This window comes from Hydra viridissima, unplaced genomic scaffold, assembly GCF_058129835.1.
Source record: "Hydra viridissima isolate aposymbiotic clone 2 unplaced genomic scaffold, HvirCarnegie_v1 scaffold_3, whole genome shotgun sequence".
Lineage (NCBI taxonomy): Eukaryota > Metazoa > Cnidaria > Hydrozoa > Anthoathecata > Hydridae > Hydra > Hydra viridissima.
Genome location: NW_028324302.1, coordinates 9,793,260 through 9,814,316, shown reverse-complemented (window position 1 = coordinate 9,814,316; position 21,057 = coordinate 9,793,260). Strand labels below are relative to the sequence as shown.

At 30.0% G+C, this 21,057-nt stretch overlaps 2 protein-coding genes and 3 pseudogenes across 4 annotated transcripts; 4 read left to right on the top strand and 1 right to left on the bottom strand.

Annotated features, from left to right (window-relative positions):
* The first annotated feature begins 2,524 nt into the window (after nucleotides 1-2,524).
* Nucleotides 2,525-5,941, top strand: LOC149890939 (uncharacterized; annotated as a pseudogene). The gene is made up of 3 exons (XR_016450785.1): nucleotides 2,525-3,418; nucleotides 3,612-3,896; nucleotides 4,006-5,941. The product of XR_016450785.1 is annotated as an uncharacterized LOC149890939 (transcript).
* Nucleotides 5,942-9,721: 3,780 nt separating this feature from the next.
* On the top strand, nucleotides 9,722-10,970 carry LOC149890938 (uncharacterized). The gene is made up of 2 exons (XM_090082116.1): nucleotides 9,722-9,954; nucleotides 10,164-10,970. The coding sequence occupies exons 1-2, from the start codon at nucleotides 9,864-9,866 to the stop codon at nucleotides 10,433-10,435; spliced, it is 363 nt and encodes a 120-aa protein (XP_089938242.1). The 5' UTR covers nucleotides 9,722-9,863; the 3' UTR covers nucleotides 10,436-10,970.
* Nucleotides 10,971-12,175: 1,205 nt separating this feature from the next.
* On the top strand, nucleotides 12,176-14,322 carry LOC149890937 (uncharacterized). The gene is made up of 2 exons (XM_090082107.1): nucleotides 12,176-12,326; nucleotides 12,524-14,322. Exons 1-2 carry the CDS (start codon nucleotides 12,196-12,198, stop codon nucleotides 13,884-13,886), a joined length of 1,494 nt encoding a protein of 497 aa, XP_089938233.1. The 5' UTR covers nucleotides 12,176-12,195; the 3' UTR covers nucleotides 13,887-14,322.
* On the bottom strand, nucleotides 14,021-16,121 carry LOC149890936 (uncharacterized; annotated as a pseudogene). The gene has a single exon (XR_016450787.1). The product of XR_016450787.1 is annotated as an uncharacterized LOC149890936 (transcript).
* Nucleotides 16,122-18,476: 2,355 nt separating this feature from the next.
* On the top strand, nucleotides 18,477-20,337 carry LOC149890935 (uncharacterized; annotated as a pseudogene).
* The last annotated feature ends 720 nt before the right edge of the window (nucleotides 20,338-21,057 follow it).

Sequence of the window (21,057 nt, the reverse complement as noted above, 5' to 3'; positions counted from 1 at the left end):
AATATATTTTATGATAAACAGGAATATATCTATAATCCCAGTTCGAAGCCCTCATGTAACCCAAACTTCTAGCCCTAAAATGGGTGAGACATATTTTCAAAGTTATAACTTTTCAAAACTTTTTTATTAAATTAAACTTATAATTTTGCAATAAAAATGAAATTATAATATTTTTTCTTTTTTTGATAGAGAATTATCTCTAACTCAGATAAGACTAAATTTTTTTCGGGGAATCCTTATCGCAAAAATCTAGATCTTCCTATATTTATGAACAGTAATGTACTGAATGAGTCATCTACCCTTTGTCTTCTAGGATCAAATCTTACTTCTGATCTTAACCATCTGCTAAGGTTGTATCTCTTTACCATGCTTGCTACTTTATTACTCCTGATTCTATTCTTTATCTCTGTAAATCTCTATTAGTTATAGTACCAAAAAAACATAGAACTTACATCAATGAGGACCTCAAATGTATTATTAATTAGTATGATTAGTCAACAAAAAGTTCAATAACATTGTTGGTTTAACAATAAACACAGATTAATTACTACCTAGGTAGCAATAAATTTATGTTTATTGCTGATAATAAAGTTAGATTACGGTATTAGTTAACTTTATTATCAATCTTAATTAATTAATAAATTGTCAATATCATTATTCAATTTATTTTAGATATTATTACATATATGTTCAACATAAATATTATTTATTAATATGTTATTGTTCTAACTATATTATCAATCTAAATTTATTACTATATCAATCTTAATCATTCCACTAATACATCAAACTTTGCCATGTTTAAATTAAATATATTTGCTTGCTAAATTGTTTATCTTAAAATAAATAAGTTTTATGACAAATGCCCTGATGTTACTATGTAGCTTAACATGAGTGCAGTTTTTGCCCTCATGCTATGCACATTTTGTGACATAAGGGCAGATTCCTAAGATGAGAACATTCTGTGTAACTTAATATTGTTACACAGGCAAAATATTGTAACATGAGGGCAAAATTTGTAGTGCCAGAGCTAGGCAAATCGTAAAATGAGGCCAACTAAGATTACTACTACTACTACTACTACTACTACTACTACCACTACCACTACCACTATCACTACCACTACTACTACTAAAAAAAAAAAAGAGGTATTGAATTTTGGAAACTTTAAACCCATTGGGAATTCTACAGTATACTCGGTGCCATTTGGCTAATGATTAGGCTAGCTAACACCCTGAATATGTTCCATAAATTTTCTGTTTTGTTTATAAGGAATTCGTACCTTGGTATAAACTTGGTTTGTTCTCAGCTGTATTTTTTATTATTACCTCTGCATGTTTTGAACTTTGTTTGTTTGCTTATATTTTTGCTCTTTTTACTCAACAATTTTGGTTGTCCTGATTACTGTCACTTAATTTATATGATGTGAAGTTGTTCTCCATTTATAAAGCAATTCCAATAATTCCAGCAATTTCCACCTTTTTGCCTGCCATATCTATTTTTATTTTATACTGTGGAACCTACTAACTATACAATTGATGAGTTGTTAAATCATGCTCTTTTTAGTTCACACAAAAGTTTAAATTCTCCTTATTTGTTGCCAAGTGATATTGCATGTAAATAATGTGGTTGTTTATTGTATATGCAATGTATATGTGTGTGTATATATAAATATATATTATTATTATTATTATTATTTTTTTAGACGATTGGCGGGCAGATGGGTATAGATGGAAGCAAAATGGGTCCAGTAAAATTCCTCGGGCTTTGCCACTTTACACAAAGATCCATTTTGCCACAGTTACACCAATAGGAATTTCAAATGATTTCCAGAAGTTTGTGTACTGTGATCTGAGTCGGACAGATCTTGTTGTTATCCATTACATCGGTAACCACAACCTTGCAGTTTTAGTTCCTCATGGTAAATATATCTTGCATTTTGATAATGGTTTTTGTTTTTCTTTTAAAAGTTTTACGTAAGTTTACTACTAAATAAAACCTACTTTAAATAAAATCTTTTAACAATATATTTAATTAAAATTCATGTTGTGTAGCCCCCTCTCTTTTTCATTCCAAACTTTGCTTTGAGTTTTTTTTACACTGTCAAGTAACATTTTGTTTTTAAGCAATAAACATTCACTCTGGCCGATGACAACCGTAGGCGGATTACCTGATATAAATCGGCGGATCACGTTTTTTTTTTGTAGAACAATCATTAAACTTTACAGAGTTTCACCAACTCTTCACATAAATAAGTGATAAAGCGTTAGAAGAAAAGTTAAATACAACTGAGAAAAGATGTAAACGCGAAGACTCGTAAATGATAAAGCGATAGTAAGAAAAGTTAAAAACAACAATCAGAAAAGACACATACAAGATGACTCGTCCACTCTTCACATCAATAAATGATAAAGCAAAAAGAATACAGTTAAAAACAACATATGAGAAAAGACGTAAACATGAAGACTCATCAATAGGGTGTCCCAAAAACACACTTTTTTTAAAATTTCAATGTGCTCTCAATTCCCTATGAACATTGTTAGAGATTGATATTTTTCCCTCTAGACAATATTATTAGTTCGTATAATTCCCCATGGATTGGTTCACAAATAACTCCATTTAGAAATTTTTTTTGAAGGAAAAAATTTCTAAATGGAATTATTTGTGCACGAAGGAATTCTAATTTGTGCACGAAGAAATTCTTGTGTAAACGGTTATAAAAGCCGTAACGGTAAACTTAGATAAAATATTATACGAGAGGGAATAACGACTTCATAGATTTTTGATGCAAGTGTAACATTTAGTATAAATTTAGTTAAAAAACTGATTATTTCGAAATTCATATAAAAATGGGTAGAACAGCTAAAAAAAAGATGATAGGACAGAATAAGATAAAACGGAAAAATACAGAAAGGTTGAGGTATATTTACCTATTGAAGTACCCACTGAGGGAGTTACCTCAGAGACAGCTTCCATCTAATGGTGATATTCTTAGATTCTATCAATTTATCCTTCGCGAGTCACAAGTTAAATACAAACCCACTTCTACTAATATTGGTTGCAAATTGAAATCGAAATCCAAGGATCTTGTTTGTGAAAATGGTGTTTGTACAAATCCTGATAGTTCTTGCTTAGTATCTAGGATTAAAAAAATTTGGGATAATGCTGGGTTTGGCAAGAAATTTGTGATTTGTGGGTACAATATAAAGACTAAAATCATTAAACTTAATTTAGAATACAAGAAATTGATTAAACTGTCTTCTCTAAACTGGAACAGCAGTCTTGATAAGCAATCAAAGTTAGAGAAAGATTTTCTCACAGAATCCTATCAGCTTTTTGACATCTCGACTAAGAATTTTAAAAAAGATATTCTTGCTGATAGATTGAGAACAAAAGATGCCAAGCTGGAAGATATAAAGTAAGTTCATTAAATAACTCTTTTTTTAGTAGTGAGATTTTTTTTCCAATTAAAAGTAACTTAAGTAATAGCATATTATTTCCTTTAAAATATTTACGTTTAACTCTTTACATGGTTTGGTCATCTTCCAAGAAAAACTAGAACAATTATTAATTTATTTATAAATGGCTTAATAGATTTAAATATTTCTTAGTTTTTATGAAGACCAGAAGTTACATAGGAAAGGATATATGGAAACAAAAGTCGATGAAGACTACAGTAGAAGAGTACTGGATGCAAACAGGAGAAAGAACAAGCTAGATAAGTTGAGAGAAAAAGAATTAGAGAGACAGAAAAACTTAAAAGATATCAATGATGTTTTGTTGTCACATGACTCCATGACAGAAGAGATTCAATTCAGCAGTGAGGAAGAAAAGTCAAACGAGGGCTGTGAAATCAGCGAGGAAGATGATTTCCTGGGTAACGGTCGGAAACGCAGGTATAGTATTATTTTAATAACATAGTTGTAATTTTTACAAGCTAAAGCTGTTTTATTGAAAAGTATATAATTATAAATAGGTAGAAAAATATTATAAAATGATACCTAGGTACAATTCTGGAGATACGATAAATCTAGCAGTGAATGTTGAAAAGCTCATTGAATGTACTGCTGTTCCAGCAACAAGGTTCAATGTTGGTGTACGACCTCATCTGGCAATTTTAAGTGAAGTATTTAAAGCTGGAGGTATAGAAATTAATGATATACCGCTTTCAAGAAGCACACTTCATAGAAAAAAGTTAAAATATGTAGAACTTGAAGGAGACTCGGAGTGGATTTCAATATCTAATCATCTTAAAGGCCGACGGCTTATTCTTCATTTTGATACCAAACTGTTGGAACAAATTACCACTGGGCTTAACATTATCCAAAAAGTTGAGCGACTTGCAGTCTCAGTGAGTTCCCCGGATGACGATACCATGGAATACCATCTATTAGGTGTTGTTCAATGTCCCTCTTCAAAAGGAGTTGACCAAGCAGAACAAGTGCACAATCTTTTAGAATATTACGGATGTACAGAGCAGATCATTGGTATATGCTGTGATACAACTGCAAGCAATACAGGCGGAGTAAATGGAGCAGTCCAAATTCTTACAGATATTTTGAAATTACCAATTTTGTGGATAATGTGTAGAGACACATATATGAAGTACGTGTATCTCACTATATGGCTGCCCTTACTGGTGAGAAAACTAAAGGTCTAAGAAGAGCTCTTTATGTCAAGCTAAAGAACAAGTGGCCTGAAATCTGTGAGAAAGTGAATGAAGTGAAAAATTTATGTAAATTGGACTGGCAAAGAGATGATCTGAAGATTTGTTCTGTTCTTCGCACTGTTGCAGAGGAAGCTAAGACATTTTTGACTAATGCAACTACTGATATAGTGTTTTCAAGGAATGATTATGGTATAGTTTGTAAGCTTGCCTCCTTCTTCCTTGGAGTTGAAGTACAAGAATTTAAGTTCCATCAACCTGGCGCCTGCCATGAGGCAAGGTTTTTAGCAGATGCGATCTACATCCTGACTCTTTACATGACTAAAGATATCAGTAATATCTTGACAGAAAAAGAAGTGCTGCAGTTGAAGGATGCAAGTTTGTTCATTGCAATTTGCTATGTTCCATGGTTTTTAAAAAGTTTTTTACGATTTCTGGCTCCCTACAATGATTTGAAAGCTATCCAGACAGCCTTTGCAGTGAGAAAAGTTAGTAAGAATATTGGAAATGCTTTGCTTCTCAGCATGGGACGCCATACGTGGTACTTAACTCCGCAACTCTGTGTTTTGCCCTTTGGGGATAAAGAAGTTCCTTCTGAAACAAAGCTAAGAATGCTGTTAGCTCTGATTGAGTTTGAAGAGCCAAATGAATTTCAGCGTTGTAAACCATTAAATGTACAAATTGGAGAGACCACAGAGCTACCTGAGTTGATTTCCGACCAAAGCTACCTTCTCTTCAAACATTTTAAAATATCAAGAGCAAGTATAAAAGAATGGCTTAATAATAGTCTTAATACTATAGATGTTTTTAACCATCCTCAGTTGCTAGATTTTATTGCATGGATCAAAAACATATCTGTTGTAAATGATGGTGCAGAAAGAAACATTAAGCTCATTAAAGATTTTCTTTCAGCTACTAGAGATGAAGATCACCTTTAAAATGTACTTTATGTAGTTAAAAAGTCTAGAAAAAACTTGACTAAGACTATGACTAAAAAGGAGCTTGGGAACTGTTCAAAAAGTTGTATTTTTTGAGAAATGTTTCACCGCAATAAAATCTTAAATTTGCTAATAAATATTAGTTTTCATGTATTTTTTTTTTGTATTTTCATATTTATAAATATAATCTATCAAGTTAAATAGTAGAAAACAATTGGAAATGATTTATACGGATCTAATTGTTTTGTTTTAATTTTCTAAAATGTGTTTTCTATTAATGTTAAGCTAGCTTAACATTAAAACAGTAAAACTCAAATTTTACATCTAGCACTTCCTGTCAAAATAAAACCGTCAAATTTTTTTTAGTACTTATTTAGGTCAAATAGAATGGGAATCAGTAGAGAGCTTTTTTTTTTTTTTTTTTTGGGACACCCTACTCGTAAATGACGTAAATGCGAAGACACGTAAATGATAAAGCAAAAAAGAATTAAGTTGAAAACAACTGAGAAAAGATGTAAACATGAAGACTCATCAACCTGCCATATAAATAAATGAAAAGATATCACAACTGGAAAACAAGCAAAAACTATAAAAGCTCAAAAAAAAGAAAGAATCTGGAAGTTGGAGTTTTTGTTAGAAGAAGAGATTTAAAGAGGATTTTAAGAGAAAAGAATTTTTAAAAGATTTAAAGAGGATTTTTAAGAAGAGAAAGAATTTTGTGATAAGAAGAGTATTTTGATGAATAAGCAGTTTAATAAGCAGTTGAATAAAAGAATTTCAAGTAAGATTTTATTTTTAAACAATAAACATTCACTCTGGCCGATGACAACAGTAGGCGGATCACCTGATATAAATCGGCGGATCACGTTTTTTTTTTTTTGTAGAACAATCATTAAACTTTACAGAGTTTCATTTAAACAATAAAAATATTAGGCGAATCACTTAATATAAATTGGCGGATCACTTTGTTTTTTGGTAGAACTATCATTAAAACTTATAGAGTTAGACTTAAGAGTTTCATTTAAGCAATCAAAATATTAGGCGTATCACTTCATAAAGTTTGGCGGATCTCTTGATATAATTTGGCGGATCACCTTGTTTTTTTGGTAAAACAATTGTTAAAATTGAAGGAGTTTGATTCAAATAATCAAAGTATTAGGCGGATCACTTGATATAAGTTGGCGGATCACCTTGTTTTTTTGTAAAACAATTGTTAAAATTGAAGGAGTTTGATTCAAATAATCAAAATATTAGGCGGATCACTTGATATAAGTTGGCGGATCACCTTGTTTTTTTGGTAAAACAATTGTTAAAATTGAAGGAGTTTGATTCAAATAATCAAAATATTAGGCGGATCACTTGATATAAGTTGGCGGATCACCTTGTTTTTTTGTAAAACAATTGTTAAAATTGAAGGAGTTTGATTCAAATAATCAAAATATTAGGCGGATCACTTGATATAAATTGGCGGATCACTTGATACATAATGGCGGATCACGTTGTTTTTTGAGTTCATAATATTTATGAAATATTATAAACTTATATACTTTTTTTTGTCGTTTAATAAAATTGTAATATGCAAATTCCTTCTAAATATTACACCGTTAGTGAATTTAAACTATATCTGAATCGTTTTTTTTAATGAAATATAACTCGCTTTAGTAACGTTTAAATGATCCGCCCCGCCGGCATATTTTGAAACCCTATACAGGCTCAGCGATACCTTAGAATAGCGCAATCTGATTCGTTGGTTTTGAAAGAGAGGCTTACGCGCGTTTGTTTAAAAAAAGAAAACATATGCCATGCTTCAGAATTTTTGAAATAAGCAGTACTGTTTGGCAAGTAGTTTTTAAGCGTAAAGTATTATATTGTTTTTCAAGACAGCAAGTCTAGTGAAATCTTAGCGAGTGTTGCAGTTTTTTTTTGTTGTAAAAATCCAAATGATAAATTAATTAATCAAAAGAAATCTACAAAAACAAATGTTCAAAGTTTATTATTCTTTTTAATGAAATTAACTTATTCTTATTAAGAAAAATTTGCTTAAAAAGTTATTCTAATCATTAAAATAACTTCTTAAGTGCTTTGATCAATCAGATTGATCTGTTAGGTATGATTATTGTATTTGATAATATGATTATAGTTTATTTTATTCTTAATGATAACAACTAATAAATACGAAGAAGTATAATTATATAGTATAACAATAAATTTTATTATTAATAATAACTAACAATTTCAATCTCAATTCAGGTATATATATATATATATATATATACATATATATATATATATATATATATATATATATATATATATATATATATATATATATATATATATATATATATATATATATTAATAAAATTGTTATTACATATATTATATTGACAAAGTAATAATAATTATTATGTTGATAAACTATATTATATAATATAGCAAACATTAAATTTGATAATACATAAAAATAGTTATTATATCAAAAAATATATATATATATATATATATGCATCCATATATAATATATCTATATGTACTTCATTATAACTACGATGCAGTTCTTTTTTATTAAAGTTACTTAGCTAATTAACTTGTTTATGTTTATTTAATTCTAAATTCGTATATATTTAAAAAAAAACAAAATAATTGTTTTGTTTAACGAAATTTATTTTACTTTTATCAAACGCGCGTAAGCCTCTCTTTCAAAACCAACGAATCAGATTGCGCTATTCTAAAGTATCGCTGAGCCTGTATAGGGTTTCAAAATATGCGCCCCGCCGTTTGTACCGTTTAAATGATCCGCCCCGCTGATCCGCTCCGCCCCGCCGTTTGTACCTACTCATAAAAACTTTGAACGCCCGGAGAATGCAGATAGTTAAATTTGAACTATCTGCATTCTCCGGGCGTTCAAAATTGGACTATCTGCATTTTCCGCCAGCTTTATTTTTGAACTGTTCAAAAATAAAGCTGACGGAAAATGCAGATAGTCCGATTTTGCGCGGAGCCATCGATATGCTTTGCCATTTAATGTTAGGTAATTTATATTACTACGAATTTGAATTGTTGTTTTAATACATATATTGGCTATCAATTGACATTTTTGTTTATCTTCTTGAACGTATCTGACTCATTTTATGATCAATCGAAGATTGTGTGTTTAATTGTTGAAATAATTGCGTTTTTTTTTTGCTTATACTATGCTTATATTTTTTCGGCCATGTTTGGCCAGGATTTTTATGGCTGATATTTACTGAAAAAAATATATTTAATGAGTTAAAAACAGTTTTGGTTGCAGATATTTGCAGATGTAGACTATGTAACTAAAACATTACACATGATTTTATACCGTGACAACTGTCAATAAAACATTTTTTTATATTACTATATAGGGTAAAGTAGGGTAATTTCGGCAGGGAGATAATTTCGGCACCCCTTCAAAAGACACCTAAAAATATTTATTTATTGGAATGTTAAAATCATAATTGGGTATTGTAGCAAGATAAACAATTATCCTAAAAATACTGCTTTAAACTTTTACTTTTACATTACAGGTACGTTAAATTATGATTATTAGCTTTTTCTTAACATTTTTACCAATTTGAAAATGTAGGATAAATGATTTTTTCTCGGAAATTTTTACCAAAAGTTGTTATTTATTTTATTCAAAAATATAAACTGAATAAAATGTGAGCAACAATAAGATGAAACTCAAAGTATGTTACAAGATATAAAAGTTTCCCCAAGGACTGCTCTAAGGAGATAATTTCGGCATATAAATAGTTTTTAATTTCGGCAGTGCCGAATTTGCCGACCTGTGTTTTCTCTGAAACCAAAATGGGAAATAAGCGTCTGAAATATTATGTATAGAAGAAGTTGATTTTAGTAATTCAGAAATTCAGATAGCAATAAGATAATAACGAGTTCGTTAGTGTCTCTGTGAAACTTAGTAAAATAATAGTTCCCCACAATATAAATTAAATATATGTTAATAATTTATTATATACAATAATATGTTAATATTTTATTATATACAATAATATGTGTGTGTGTGTGTGTGTGTGTGTGTGTGTGTGTGTGTGTGTGTGTGTGTATGTGTGTGTGTGTTCATCATATAATGGGTTCAAAACATGTAAAATATTGAAAAATGTGGAATATATCCATTTGATAGAAATGTGTTTACTGAAGAAGACTTTGCTGCAGCTAAGGCTACTAATCACTTGTATGTTTTATCAAAAATTTCAAAATCAAATATTACCTCTGAAATGCACCCTACTCTCGACAATGCTTTAGACTCTGTTAAAGATTTAGATCATATTGATTTTGTTACAGAATGTGTAATTGCTTCTCAAAAAGGTAAATTATTTTAAAAGATGTATTATTTTTACCATGTTCCACCATTTATTTAAAATACAAATTAATTTTTTTTAAATCAAGCAAAATAATAATTTATCTGTTGTCTTATTAACCTAAAAAAAAGTTTCTTAAAAAAATAGTTCAAATTTTTTATAATTTACATGTTGCCTAATTTTATTCACCTTTTTTGATTAAATATTTATATTTAGAATCTGCTTTACCAAACAAATCATTTACACTTCAGAAGTCATTAGAACTAGCCACCTCTGATGAAACCTCACAACCTCATGGTGTTAGTTTTGTATTTTTAATGTCAAGTCCACTAGTTGGACTTGACATTAAAAATACAAAACAAACAGGTATAAAATGGAGGGTAAATCATGCTGGAAGAATTACTGGATCACCATGTGAATCTCAGCTAGAGGAATCTTTAACTTTGAAATATAAGAACAGGCAGCTACGCAAAAAGTGCATTAAATAAAATATATCTACACATCAAAAGACGTGTTTGAATAACCTTGATGCTAAAGGTGTGATTAATAAACAACTTTGTGCAATGTGTCAGTACAGTTATGGGGATCCTGTCAATCCATATTTAAAGGATAATTGGGATAAATGCCATAAATGCTGTAGATGGTGGCATGAAACATGTGCTGCTATATGTGGTGTTTATGCTAAAAAAATATTTACTTGTGATGACTGTATGAAACACTGATTCTTTAAAAAAAAGTTACATTGATAAACTGTTTTTTAACTTTCTTCAATAAATCTCTTTTTATAAAGTTTTCTTTGAATTTTGTATTTTATCTTTTTATGTTTAACTATTGAAGTTATGTAAAATATTATTTTATGAACTACTTATAAGCTTAAACATGAGTTCTTATTTAAACAGAATTTAGAAATAATCATCGAAATCATAGAAATTAGTAATCATTTTATTTACAATTTTACTTTGGAAGCACATTTTTCTAATAAGGCTTCTGTTTTGGGTGATGTATTCATACTTTACTAAAATAGGTGGTTCAAAAAATATGAATCTTTGCAATTGCAACGCCCTTAATTAAATGCCAATTAGGTGTAACAAATTCCATTTAAGAGACAATTACTTTATACAATGCAGATTTATAGCTGTTTATAATATTTTAATTATATCAATGCGTTTTCAACGAACATCTTAATTTTCTTAAGTATGCCGAATTTACCGTATCATTGTGCCGAAATTACCATACTAGGTCGCTAATTTCGTCATTTTTGAGTATTTTGTAAAACAAATTTTACATAAAACTTTGTAAGTTTGAAACAATTTTTTAACTATTATTTAATAGATATATCTGCAGGACATCGATATGCATGATTTTTTAACGTTATTAAAGCAACCATTGTCTATAAACAACAAAATAGCTTAATACGCCGAAATTACCCTACTTTACCCTATTATTGATTTTACGAAAACCCTATATAAATAGGTTGCTTAGATATTGTTAGTAAATTATTCGCCAACTATATTTAACTTATATAATATTAGATTATGAATATATATATATATATATATATATATATATATATATATATATATATATATATATATATATATATATATATATATATATATATATATATATATAATAAATAATAATATGAGAATGAAGTAGGGGAGAGGGTGGCAGTTTAGGACAGAGGTAGTTTAGGACAATGCGAATAATCCAAAAAATACTAACTCTTCAACAAAGTTAAATATATTCGTTGACTGAAAATACTTTCACACGTAAGCGTCATAGGTTTTCTTTCACAAAGGCAGTCAGGTAGCTTTTCTACAAACGTTTTGTGGTTTTTGATATTTTTTCTAATTTTTTTAATTCTTAAGTGTAAGGATTTACAAAGAAATTTACTCCACCCAAGGAATTATTTTTTGCATTTTCTGTGAAAGGTATATGTTCTGCGACGTAAATAAAAAAATTCAACGATAAAACATAAATTCTTCACAAAAAAATTGTGGAATGTTTCCTGAGATCAGGGTTGAGGCAGCATTGGACGATTTTCACGGGGCACATTTGGACGTGTTGCGCAGATCATAACAAACTTATCTTCAAATAAAATTATACAAAGTTTAAAAATGGTGCGCAATACACGATTTGCGAAATTGGATAGTTGACATGCGCAAATATTTACAAATGTCATGCGCAAAAATTTGGGAGGTAAACAAAACAATTGTGCAAGTTTAGTAGAGAAAACTAATGAAAAATGACGACTCATTGCGCTGTAAAAGGATGTTCTAATGGTCAATATAAGTTAATAAAATGGAACGAAGCTATTTGTGAAGAACATGGGGTGTGTAGGGATGATCCTAAATGTTCTTGTGAAGCGCCGTTCAGGTAAAAGTATATATATATTTTTTTGTTTACTCTTTAGAAAATATATAAGATTGCAAAAGCTTTTAAAACATAAGAACATTCCTTGTTAAAATATTTATATTATTACATATCAAAATCAAAATGAAACGAAATGTTAAATATATTGTTGCTAGCCAACAATATCTGTTTACAGCTGAAATAATATTTTTTTTTTTTAGGTTGCATACCTTTCCAACAAAAAAAAAAGAGCTGGATAGAAGAAATATATGGAAACTACTCATCAATAGAGAAAATAACAAAAAGGTTTGGAGTCCTGGTGCAAAATCCAGAGTTTGTTCTCAACATTTTAAAAATAAATCAAGTATAGACTACCCAACATTGAATCTTGGATATGATGCTTCTCAAAGAATTCAAAGATTAGTGCCAAAAGATTCGCTTTCGTATAGCTGTAAAAAAAAAAAGCCTTTTAAAACAATAGACTTTAATCAAGTTGAAAATATATATGAAATTCCTGAGAGTGTGACTTTGTTACCGGAAAGTAATCAATATGAGCCAGCACAAAAGAAAGTAAAATATGATTCAGAAATATTGCACAAGCTTAACATAGACAATATCACAGTAAAAAATAATGGGAATACTGATTCATTTTTGACAGAAAAAAATAAAAAACTTATCAATAAAAATAAACTGCTAAATGAGCTTAGTAACAAAAATAAACTTCTAGATGAGCTTGTAAATAAAAATAAACTGCTTCAAGAAAATAACAAAATTTTGTGTAGAAAACTAGCCAAATATGAATCCCAAGAATTTTACCGAAAAATATTGAATACAAATGAAAATGTTTTATTCTACACCGGTATTCAAAATAAAGAAATTTTCAATGCCATACACAATATTGTGTTTCCATTCATAAGAAGAAAATGGAATGGCTCTTATACAAAATCAATAATAAACAGAAAATTTAAAAGGTTTCCTAATAAACTTGGAGCAAAAACAAAGTTATGCACTAAAGATGAAATGTTACTAACTTTAATGAAAATAAGATTAGCGTTAACAGAAAAAGATTTATCTCATAGGTTTAATATATCGGTTTCTCTAGCAAGTCGCATATTTGTAACATGGGTTAAAGGATTAGCTTCTGTTTTACGCCATTTAATTTTTATTCCTGATAAAGGAGCATTAGATTTTACAAGACCAAAACGATTTGATCATATCAAAGATATACATTCAATTATTGATGCAACAGAAATTTTTATTGAAACACCCGAAAATCCTGACTTGCAAAAGTTGACTTGGTCTGAATACAAACATCATAACACAATAAAAGTATTAGTCAGTATCACACCTAATTCATCTATTAACTTTGTATCAAGCTCATACCCAGGATCAATTTCCGATAAAAAATTGACAATAGATTCACAGTTTCTTGATTTGGTACCACAATTTCCTTATGTTATGGCTGACAAAGGTTTTAACATTCAAAATGAATGTTTGACGCGTAGCATAACATTGTATGTTCCGCCTGGAAAAAGAGGTTTATATCAAATGCTACCTTCGGAAATAAAAAAACTAAGAAAATAGCTAATCTTAGAATCCTCGTGGAACAAGTAATAAGACAATTAAAAACATTCAAGATTCTTGCAAATGAACTTCAGATCAAATTAATTTCTTCAATAGATGATATTGTTCTTATATGTTGCGCATTGTGCAACTTATTACCACCAATATTTGCTGATTGATAAATTTCTTGTGGTGTTTTCGACTAGGTGCATATGCGGCAAAGCCATTGTTTTTTTTTTTTTAGGAATATCAGATTTCAACAATATTCCCACACAAAAAAAATGATACCATCTTGAACACAACGAACATGCAATAGAATTTCTATCGAAAGATTTAGCATCGTCTTCACAGTTTTCATGGCATACATCACACAGATATAACAATACTTTAGTTTTAGATTTTTTAACTGTTTTTTTATTGTTATTTTTTTTTATTGGAATAATTTTTAAACCAGTAATAGTGGTATTAATTGATTTCGCAGCAATGTTTTCAGCACAATCTGATTTGATGGCAGAATTTTGATTGGTGCCTTTCAAAATTCGAATTGCCAAATGGTTTTCCCAAAAGTAAATTAAGCTCTTAATAACTTTATTCCAGTAAATGAAGTCAAAGTTAATTTTTTCTAAATAATTTCCATGGTGAGTGTAAACAAAAAACCAGCCTATTTGAACGTTCTTAATTGCCATTTGGCCTTGAATTTGTGTATAATATGTGTGATATTGCTTTAAACTCACAATGCCATTTTTTTCAACTAAGTAATCAAGGTTTTCAACTGAAGGTTTTGTTTCACAAATGGAATAAGGACATTTGATTTCTATTATTCCATTTCCACAGCAATCACAAAAGGTTTCTAAATCTGGAGATACTGATATATAAGGATATTTAAGGTCAATTGTCATTCCAGGATTGAAAGTTTTAAAATTTTTATGATTTTTTTTCAAAATTTTTGTAACTTCAGTTTTTGCATGTGGCTCCATTGCAATACCATGTTTGGTAGAAATAGTCTCAAATGTTTTTTGTCCCAAAATTTCATCAAAAATATTTCTCAAGTCATATACCTCTTTTGTTTGAATTGTGTTTACTTTTGTGTAAATTTTATGAAATTTAGATGCTGTAAGTCTACCTTGGCGCTGGTCAAACCATGTAGTAGAACTCGATTGCTGTTTTGTTTGCATATATATTGAAGATATTTGATCACTAGTCAATTTTATTTTTTGTGTAAATATATCTATATTAGATTTAACTTCTAGCTCGTTGTTCCAAATAAATTCTTTTGCAACGTTTAATGTTAGGTGGAAGTTCTGTGAATGATTGCAAACTTGAACGTTTCTGGGTACATTCTATCAACTCGACAAAGCGACTGTTTGGCGCATGTTCTTTGATTGCAGCATATAGTCTTTTTTTAATTTTTTCATGATTTTGTAATTCTGAACCTTGTTCTTCGTAAAATGGTAAGAAAGCATTAAATTTTTTCTTGTTTGCCATAGCATCTTCTTTATGACACCTTTTTCTGTAATGGTCTTTCACAAATACCAGTTCACGTAAAGGTTTTAGTTCTAAAATTTTTTTGTTTGTTTTTGGTATGTTCCATGAGCAAAGTTTATCGGTACATATTGGTTTTGTTACTCCCGTTGAAACTGCTGCTTCTACTCTAAAAAGCAAAGCTACAACATGATTACAACTTCCAAGAAGGCCTGCTGTACATGAGCAATATGCACTGGCAATATATCCACCTGGGTTGTCTTTTTTTACTATTGCCCATTCATTATATTGTTGATCAGAAGTTCTTTGTGAAGGAGTAACTCTAGCTTTAAGCATGCAAAATTTTGAGTTTTTGTCTATACCTGACCAAAATATTTCTTTCACAAAGTCACATTTAAAATAACGAAAACCTTTGCCTTCTTTATATTCACAGTCTAATCTGTGTAAAAGATCGCTTGAAGTGTTTATTTTTTGGAGGTAGTTTGAAATATCGTTGTAATAAACAGGAGGCCATTTTAACATACCATTTTGAGCTTCACTTATCCATTCTTTTTTTGTTAATGATAAAGGATCTGGCATGACGTGCCCATCAACAATAAGTTTTTTCTTGTATTCATTTAATGACATTCTATAATGCTCTTCTGCTTCAATGTTTACAGGAACTTTTTCTTCCCACGATGCCATAGCTCTAAAAAAAGTATAAACTAATTTTACAAATCATATTATCAATATTTATTGATTAAATAATAAACAATTTCTTTAAAATATATTTCATAACATTTTCAACCAAATATTCTGTGAATCAAGTATTTACTAATGCAGAAGAAGCTATGTTAGAAAATTATATGTTGAAATCATCAAAAATAAATTATGGTTTAACTTATTACCAAGCTAGAACTTTAGCATATGAATATAGTAATGCTTTGAAAAAATGTCCTGAACTATGGAGCCAAAATAAAATTACTGGGATTGAATGGATGAAAGGATTTATGATAAGACACAAAAAGCTTTCTCTGCGCAAACCAGAAAATACAAGTCTATCAAGAGCAACAAGTTTTAACCAACAAAATGTGAATGAATTTCAATTCAACTTAGAGAAAGTACTCTGTAAGTCAAAATATTCTCCAGAACTCATATTTAACATAGACGAAACAAGTGTCATGACTGTTGTGCAGGCACCAAATGTCATAGCTCAGCGTGGTCAAAAGCAAGTTGGTCAAAATGTCTCAGCTGAAAGAGGGCAGCTTGCAACTATGTGTGCTGTTATTAATGCAGTCAGAAACACTGTACCACCAGTTTTTATTTATCCTAGAGCAAGATTTCAAGAGCGTATGCTAACAGGAGGACCTAATGGTTGTGTTGGATTTGCTAACAACCCTAGTAGTGGATGGAAGACAGGAGAACTTTTTATACGAGTGCTCAAACATTTAAAGTTCCATTCAAAGTGCAATAAAGAAAACAAGATTTTGTTATTACTAGATAACCACGAAAGCCATTGTACTATTAATGCAATCAAATTTTTCAGAGAAAATGGAATTGTCTTACTTATATTCCCACCACATTGTACACATAGACTTCAACCTCTTGATGTTTCAGTATTGGGTCCTTTTAAACAAAAACTTTCTGTATCTCAAAATGACTGGGTGTTAAATCACCCAGGAAGAACTATAACAATTCATGATTTAGCCAGTATAGTAACCCCTGCATATAATAGCTCATTTACACCAAATAATATTACTGCAGGGTTCAAAAAATGTGGTATTTTTCCTTTTTCAAGAAATGCATTCACAAATGAAGATTTCGACTGTTCAGAGGTAACAAATCAAAGCCTTAATTACATCTCTTATCAATCTAGTAATAATGACAATAATAAAAAAAGCTACATAGATTTTAAAATTTTAAATGTTAATGATCATTCTATAGTAAAAACTTTTGAAACTACTGTGCCAAATAATGAGCCACTTAATGCATATAAAAACTTAACTGATGAGCCGTCACAGCCATCTGCACCAGTTTTATCTCCTGAAATTATTAGACAATACCCAAAAGCACCTCCAAGAAAGAAAACATCAAGAGGCAGAAAAAAAGGAAGATCAAGAATTTTAACAGACACACCAGAAAGACCACCAAAAACAGAATCTATAACTTACACAAAACAGAAAATATTTAACAAGCATATCAACCCCCCAAAAAAATTAATTAATGCAACAGTCTCTAGCTCTACCTGTATGTACAATAAAAGTAATTCTTGTTTGCAAAATAAAACAAGTTTAAATTTTAAAGACAAGCCTGTTGTATACACAGAAAAATTGAAAACAGAAACATTAAATCATGGAGATTTTTGTTTAGTCCAATGTGCTTCAACAGTTAACAATGCAACGCTAGCTTTTGTTTGCAAAATTGAAGAAATGAATGGAAACACTTTGGTTGTTAATTTATTGAATAAAAAAGTAGGATTTAACATATTTTACTTTCCTGATATACAAAATAAGTGGTCGGTGCCAATTGCAGAAGTCTTAGCTAAACTTCCTATGCCAAACAATGCAGGAAGCATTTCAAGAGGTTCTGGTATAATATTCAAATTTGATTTTTCTACATTTAAACTTGGTTGAATGTTATGAATTCTCTCAATTCGAACAAAAAGAAAAATTTTATGTTAATCTACATCCATTTTATATTCATACTCTTTGTTTTTGTTATTAATATCTTTTTATTAATAAGAGTGATATGTGATTAAAAAGCATTTTCATTTTAGTTTATTTGAATATACAAAAAAACTCAATGGTTTGAGATCTTTATAATTATGTTACTCCTAATAATTCTGTTGATTCTGTTATTGTTAACAGTTACTGCTAAACGAAAAAATTAGGCTTTAAGAAACATTTCTTGTCTTTTTACTATATTTCCTAAACTGCCCCAACATTGTCCTAAACTACCCCCTCATGGGGGGCAGTTTTGGACAATAGGTAGCTTCAATTTTAAGAAAAAAAAATAACCATAATTTATTTGAACTAGCTCGACTTAGCTTTTTTTTGAAGAACGAATGCCTAAATTACCTTTTTCAGCACAAAATTTAATTTTTTGTCAAACAGTCCGAAATCTGTAATATCTTTTTAAAAAAGTGTCCTAATGTGCCCCCCTCTCCCCTACCATTATATATATAGCTGCATTAGATCCAATAATATGTCTATACAAGATCCAACAATTTATGATCAATTAGTTGTCAAGTTAGACTTAGATGATTCTGAAATTATAAGAAACAAATTAATTGCATTCTTAAAGAACTTGAGGTCTCATTGGAATGATGCTAACCGCAAAGCTGCAGCATTTGAGAAAAAATATGCAAACTGGTTGGATTTTGACTTTATACCTTTTGCATATGTTCCACCTGCTACTCCAACAATTGTTACCACTCCTATTGCTAGGCCTACTTTAAATTTTGATGAGTCCTATTTGAGATCTAAGTATAGAAAAGTTGCTGAAATGGATCAATACTCAGCTAACCAGCTAACTCAGCTAACCTAACCTAACTATTATTTGCAACTAAAGTCAAATTTGGGAAAAATAATGAGCCTAAAAAAGCCAAATTAGCAGAAAAATTGTTAGTGGATACTATATCCCCATCTTAAATGTCTACTGATGAAGCTTTGGCCCTTATTTTAGATTGTAATTTGACAAAGGCATCATATCAACTGATGAAAAACAAAGCTGATGAAAAGGAATGCAATCTCTACCCAGCATATAATAATGTTAGAGTGGCAAAAGATCGATGCTATCCTAAAAACATTATCGTAACTGACTATTCTGCTAGTGTTCCACTTCAAGATCTAGTGGATCACACTACAACAAGGCTTTTAAAGACACAGACTGGTGTTTTAAATGCAAATGAGTGTAATAGAGTTACTCTAATATACAAAGCTGTTTTTGATGGCTCGAGTGGGCAAAGTATTTATAAACAAATATGATGAGTGTACTAAGAATCTGAATAGTGAGGAGTCTCTGTTTATTACATGCTTTGTGCCTTTAGAGCTCTCATCTATTGTCAATGATAAAAAGATTATTTTTTGGAGAAATTCTAAACCATCATCTACTTTGTACTGTCGGCCTTTGCGATTTAAATTTGTAGAGGAAACTGCGGATCTTCTTCGTAGTGAGGAATTGACATTAAAAAATGAGATTAAACAGCTTACTAAAACAAGCTATATCCTACTTAATTGTAAGTCTACTGAAGTTGACCATAAAATTGAAATTGCTATGATTGATGGCAAAGCCCATACTGCATTATCAGATGTAACTGACTCATCACAGTGCTGCTCTCTATGTGGTGTTAGTCCAAAAGAAATGAATGATATTGATAAGGTATATAGAAAATATTTTTTACACAAGTACACCCTAATGTGTATATATATATATATATATATATATATATATATATATATATATATATATATATATATATATATATGCACACCTTTTTATATTTTATTAGTTTAAAATGCAGTTTTTTATTTATTACAGGTGTTACTGAAGTTGTACACTCAAAATGGGTTACAATATGGGATTTCAATTCTACATGCATGGATACGAACATTCGAATGCTTAACCCATATTGCTTACAAATTACCAGTCAAGAAATGGTCATCAAGATTACCAGCTGACAAGCAATAAATTGAAATGCAAAAGAAAAAAATTCAACTTGCTTTTCAAGAGAAGATGGGACTGATTGTTGATAGGCCTAAGGCTAGTGGCTCAGGAACATCTAATGATGGCAACACCTCCAGAAGAGCTTTTCAGAATGAACAATTGTTTTCTGAAATCACAGGACTTAATTTTGAACTTATAAAAATGTTCCATGTTGTTTTGAGCTTGATACAGATTTATTCAGGGAATACTGTACACATACAGCTAGGTTTCACGTGGAATGCTATCCATGCTACTATATGCCGCAGAGCATTCACAAAATATTAATTCATGCTCCCAGTGTTGTTGATTACATGACATTACCAATTGGGCTCTTAAGTGAAGAAGCTATAGAGGCCCGGAGTAAAGATTTAAAAAAGTATCGTGAGCATTTTACACGCAAGTGTGACCGTATCAAATGTAATGAAGATTTATTTAAGCGATTATTTTGTTCTAGTGATCCAGTCATTTCTTCACTAAGAACAATAGTTAGTACTAAGAAGAAGGTTTTGCCAGAAGGTGTCCCGCAAATGTTAAAAAACAGTGTTTAGATGTTCTTATTATAGATTTTTACATGCCAAGTTTTGGTTTCTTGCTTTGATTGATATTAAAATTCAAATTTATGTATTGCAAATTAAAATTGTCAGTATTCTATAATTAAGATAAATTAAAAAGTTCTCACATACATTTATTTGGAACACCATAGCATTAAAAATTCTAATTTTTTAATAATTTGCAGTAAATAAGTCAAGAATTTGTATAAAGTTGACTGTCACTATAAAAGGCTTGTTGCTATGCGTAATAAGGTATCCATAGCAGCCAAACTTGAAATCATAATATAAAATGCATACCTCGTATTAGGGCCTGTTTATATGGACAAGGGCTAGCCCGTTTGCCGAGCTAGCCCGGAAAACGAGCCAGTTTTAAAATAGTGTTTATATGAATTTTTTGCCAAAAAATAAAAAATGATATCGAGGTCAGCCTGGCTTTTTCTAGCAGGGCTAGCCTCTTTATCGGTAAAATAATAACT

What these genes read in the sequence shown, in the direction of transcription:
- LOC149890938 (XM_090082116.1), top strand. Translation starts at nt 9,864, where the DNA reads ATGCACCCTACTCTCGACAATGCTTTAGACTCTGTTAAAGATTTAGAT. An exon ending in TGTAATTGCTTCTCAAAAAG is followed by an intron (nt 9,955 to 10,163) that starts GTAAATTATTTT and finishes ATTTATATTTAG; the next exon opens with AATCTGCTTTACCAAACAAA.
- LOC149890937 (XM_090082107.1), top strand. Translation starts at nt 12,196, where the DNA reads ATGACGACTCATTGCGCTGTAAAAGGATGTTCTAATGGTCAATATAAG. An exon ending in TCTTGTGAAGCGCCGTTCAG is followed by an intron (nt 12,327 to 12,523) that starts GTAAAAGTATAT and finishes TTTTTTTTTTAG; the next exon opens with GTTGCATACCTTTCCAACAA.